This window comes from Sceloporus occidentalis, unplaced genomic scaffold (genome assembly GCF_023333645.1).
Source record: "Sceloporus occidentalis isolate IW3139 unplaced genomic scaffold, rSceOcc1.0.p SCAF_72, whole genome shotgun sequence".
Lineage (NCBI taxonomy): Eukaryota > Metazoa > Chordata > Lepidosauria > Squamata > Phrynosomatidae > Sceloporus > Sceloporus occidentalis.
In genome coordinates this window covers 2,903,589-2,908,438 of record NW_028317052.1, presented here as the reverse complement: position 1 = coordinate 2,908,438, position 4,850 = coordinate 2,903,589, and the positions used below count along the sequence as shown (strand labels likewise).

The 4,850-nt window shown below is 37.7% G+C and overlaps 1 protein-coding gene across 1 annotated transcript; it reads right to left on the bottom strand.

The window, feature by feature from the left end:
* Positions 1 to 915: 915 nt before the first annotated feature.
* LOC149286094 (beta-crystallin B1-like) lies at positions 916 to 4,628 on the bottom strand. Its single transcript, XM_089494428.1, has 5 exons — positions 4,563 to 4,628; positions 3,975 to 4,093; positions 3,519 to 3,651; positions 1,590 to 1,732; positions 916 to 1,084 (listed from the first exon to the last, which is right to left on the bottom strand). The coding sequence occupies exons 1-5, from the start codon at positions 4,626 to 4,628 to the stop codon at positions 916 to 918; spliced, it is 630 nt and encodes a 209-aa protein (XP_089350554.1).
* Positions 4,629 to 4,850: the final 222 nt, after the last annotated feature.

Genomic DNA, 4,850 nt, shown 5'->3' with positions numbered 1-4,850 from the left:
CATTTCCGCTTCCGCTGGCAGTTTACTAAATGTTCATTAAAGCTTAGACCACTGCAGACTATCTTTTCTGATTTAAAGGAAGGACAATAATGATGGCTCTGTTACCACCAATGATCTAAACTAAATATGCCAGTAACCTCCCTCCTCTTACGACTGCTTGGTAAGTTGTCCAGTTACCAAACTGGAATCATTTATACTGTAAAAAAACACACACAATGTTCCCAACAATTGTTTGTGGTAAGGGTGTGTAGATCTATCTGCTACTTTTCCTGTTTTGGGAAAATCAATCTAGTGAAAATCGATAGTTTTGGGAAAATCTATCTATATTCTCTCTCCTGTTTCTCCTGTTTCTTCAGCTGTCCTCCTGATCTCACTGGACCAAACATGATTATGTCATGTAGAACCTTTCTAACCCCTGATTCCTGTGCTTCAAGCCAGAGCCCTGGATTTCGTTTGACTTTGAATTAGTTTAGATTTTAACAAATAACCCTGGTAGAAATGCAATCACAGACAGTGTCAAACACAGACACGGTGACAATGTAGCGTGTCTATTTTTCTTTTTCAGACAGAACAGTGCATTTCAATCCTCTGTATTAGTTGAGGGCAATACTGCTAGGTGCTCGAGACTTACCATAGACAGAATGGAAAGCACAGAAACATAATTCTGCATGTGGTTGACCACGATAACGTGATCAGATTAAAATATTTTACCATAGGATGATTTGATTATAACTAAACTCTTACAAAGTCAAAAACACTCATTTAATAAATAACCTCAGATGGTAGAAGAGCAAGAAAATGTTCAACAGCCATCTCTCTCACCAATAAAATGAGGATGATTAAAAACAAAAAGAAGAAAGAAACAAGTCCCTTTGCTTTGCCATTTGGGTTCTGTGTCTTATACCATGTGCCTTTTTAGTTTCCAACTTCAAAGTTTCCTCTCTTGTACCACTGCATGTCCTTCACTCGACGTATTGACTGAACCTGAGGCTGATTAGCGCCCCAGTTGTTCCAGTGCTTGTAGGGTCCATATTCCAATAGATATTGGTATCCCCTGTAGCCAGGATACTGGTAGCCAACCCATCTGGGGACAAAGAGGCAAAGGTAAGTCCGTTCAAATTATCTTGGAAGGGATATTCCAGCTAGCCCAAAGTCTTTTGGCTGTCACACTATAACTACCATAATCATACCTTGGAATTTTCTAAATGAGCTGAAACCAAGACTGTTCTAAATAATAACACTTTAACAAAGACTCTAATATTGTAACGATATTTGTGGCAACCTAACAGTTCTGATAAGGGTCTAGACATTCTTGATTAAGTTACATGTTTCAAGCAGGGATTTCACAACTATACATGGGTCAAGCATCGTAGGGAAAGCTACTCTAGCTAATATTCACAACTAAGTGAAAGAAATAATTGGTTGAAATAAAGTAATATTAAATATAATATTGCCACACATTGAATAAACATTTGTGATTGTCTGTGTTTAATGTGCTCTTAATAGATGCATTGTGTACTTCAAACCAGCAGTTGATGTTTCATCATATTCAAACACACACGTTCCAAACAAAATTCCCCACAACTTACGTTCCTCCAACGACTTGGACACTTGCTACCCTGTCCTGGAATCCATAGGACCATAGGCTGGGGATATCCTCATCACAGACTTCCATCTTCCTACCCTCAAAGTTGGCACATTCATAAAGACAGATTTTGTAATCTTGTGTGTCCTTAATGAAAAAGCCATATAGTAAACAGGACTGAATTTACATCTATTGGGCTTGTGTACTACAAGACCTCTCACTCTCATAAAATATAAATTCATATATGAGCAGTTATGTCATGTGCAGGGCATGAATAGAACTAGATAGATGGTAATATTTTAATGCGTCCTTTTGCCTCTTTTTAAATACATAATACTATAGACAACAACGAAGTGTGCCTTATAGGCAATCCTGCTTCAATTTACAGCTAATATTATTCAATAAATATTTTAACATATAGTAGAAAGCACACAGTAAAGCAGTGGAAGCCAACCTTGTCCTTAATAACAATGACTAATTTGCAGTAATAAATCTGGAAATGATAGATGTATCATAATTGTGTAGCATGCCAGCGACCTAGCCGGGGAAGATTTATAGGAAGGCATTAACTTTAATGTGAGATTATTAATGATTCCATTTATGCAATAGATGAATAATAATAATAAACTAATCCTATGCTATTGCATTTTAAGGAATGTTCTTTTGTACATACATCATACGTTTGATATATGGATATTGTACAATTCCACAGTTCAATATGCCCAGATTAAAACAAGGACAACTTAATGCAGAATATGGCACTCCTCAGCTTCCTCAGCTATTCATTTTAAAGACAAGCTACTTTTTTCTTAAATAAATTTTAAAGCAGTTTTAACATCACAATTGTATCTCATGCCGTTTCTTTCACAGCTATGACATTTGTAAAAACAATACCACTAGTGCAATGCACCCAAGAGCCCCCAACAATGCTATATTATTATCTCTGGCTACCAGATCTGCACTATTTACAAAGCCACCTAAGAGGAGAGACAGACAGACAACCCTGCTTGGGGTACTTGCAGTGACATATTTTGACTAGATGCTACCCTATGCCTCACCCAGGACAACACCCCAGCTGTCACTGTCCCACCATCCTGTATGCTGAGCATGGGATATGACATCACATCCTGGCGAGCTGCATTTTGAGGTCATGCGGCACAGAGAGTGCCAGCTATGGCCACAACGCTCCATGGTGTATATAAGCCTCTTACAAGGGAGATCACTTTGGAGCAGTGGTGCACCAGGGAGCCTGATTACCCAATAAGGAAATCCTTCACAGGTTTTGCGGCTACCGGCCCGAAAGAACTGCCGGCCTGGGCTGACACCACTGGGCACTTGAGGACACATTGAGAAAAGGTCCAGTAAATAGCAGATTGCTTGGATCTAACAGAAACGTCTCCCTATAATAATTTAGTAGCCTCTCTGCTCTGTCATGAACTGAAGCTGAAGTTACATGAAAACCAAGAAGGATATATCAAATAATGTATTATTATAAATAAATCACTGAAAAAACAACACCTTATCCAGAGCTACATCGGACTGAAATACACCAGCAAAGTTACTGTTATTATTCTACTTTTTTCTCCTAATGAGTGTTTCTCTTAACCTATTGAGCATCAGAGTGATGAGTAAAGCACAGTATTCCCAAAATATAACTTGTATGCTTACACTTCTGGAGTTCAAAACGGTTAAGAAAACCAACACCGGATTTCAAAGTAAATATTGTTCGATGTGGACTTTTCAATATGTTGACATGGGTTGTCAGTATGCAAGTTTCAGAACTTCCTATCACAAAGTTCAGGTTGTTCTTTAATTGGAACAGTTGCCAGTGATTGATGCAGTAACACAAAGACCTACTGATGACCTGTACTGTTGGCATGGAATATGTTTTTCTTCACATTGTACCGTAGAATTATCTTTGCCAGCTGCTTACCATGCGGACTGGTCGAAGAGACATTATCCTGTCAGCACGGAAGCAATTAGACCAGGAATCCCAACGAGGGTACTCTCCCTTCTCCAAAATGAACATTTCACCGGTGAAATCCTTTTGTTCAAATGCAACCCAGCTGTAACACAGTACACAGCACATTTTGAGCAAATTGGATGGAAATCTATATGGGTGATAATCCTGCGCATCACTAGGATAATGACTTTTACTATTTACTATTTAAAACTATAAAATGGAAACAGCCCTATGTCTGATAATTTCCATGGCCCCTGTAGACTGCATTCTGGCATTTACTGGCAGCAGTTTAACATCCCCCAAACAGAGATTTCTTTAGGTCTGAGAATTATTTTGAAATTGTATCTCTCTAATGGAAAATCAATAACCTCAGTTTATCTCCTAATATCCAGAGATGACATATTCATTAAATTCTGTTCTACTTACGGTCCTGACTCCACTCGGATGGACTTTACTTGGTCAAATCCGCGGTCACACAGATTTCGACACTCGGCAGATAAATCAACTCTCCGTCCTTGGAAGTTTTCATATTCATAACAGATGAGCTGCAGGATGAAAATGATATCACTAGACCTGCTCCTCCCAATTCCTAATATACCGTATATATAAATTAAAGTGAAATCTAATTTGTATGATTATGTGTAGCATATTTCTAAAAAATAGCAGGAATTCATTTCAGATAAAATAGGCATTTAGCCTAAATTCAAAGTTTACTTGGGAAACAACATATGCAAAATGCCAGTATCATAGCAACAAATATATACACCAGTCTCGTTTCATGCTCCAGGCTTATATACATATAAAACATTTCTATTCACATAGGTAAGACATGAAGACCAGCCAACAGCTGCCAAGCAGCACCTGGTTTAATCAAATGTATAAAATAAAATGAAGAACCTGATATTTGCTATTGTTTTTATGAATTGCATACAAGGACAGAAAAAAATATAGGTCTAGGCTGTTTATAAATAGAACTTTGGACGATCATGTTTGGAAATCTCTCATTGTACATACCCTGTAATTTTGTAGCCCCAAAGCTGAGTGGCTGCCAATGCTGCCCTGTGCTCCGCTGTGAGACATCTTAGAAAACTCTGAAATAGATCATTGGAATACCCATTACACCAATGTTGAGATAGTCGTACCAGCACAAGCTGCATTATATTTTATTATGATTATTATTATTTTAGTCTGTCATAAGTACAGAGTCACTGGTGCACTTGAAGCAAAATAAAAGAACTGACAGTATTACAAGTTATTTTTTCTGCAATAGAATTCCTAAAACATTTAGACAGAATTTGAAAT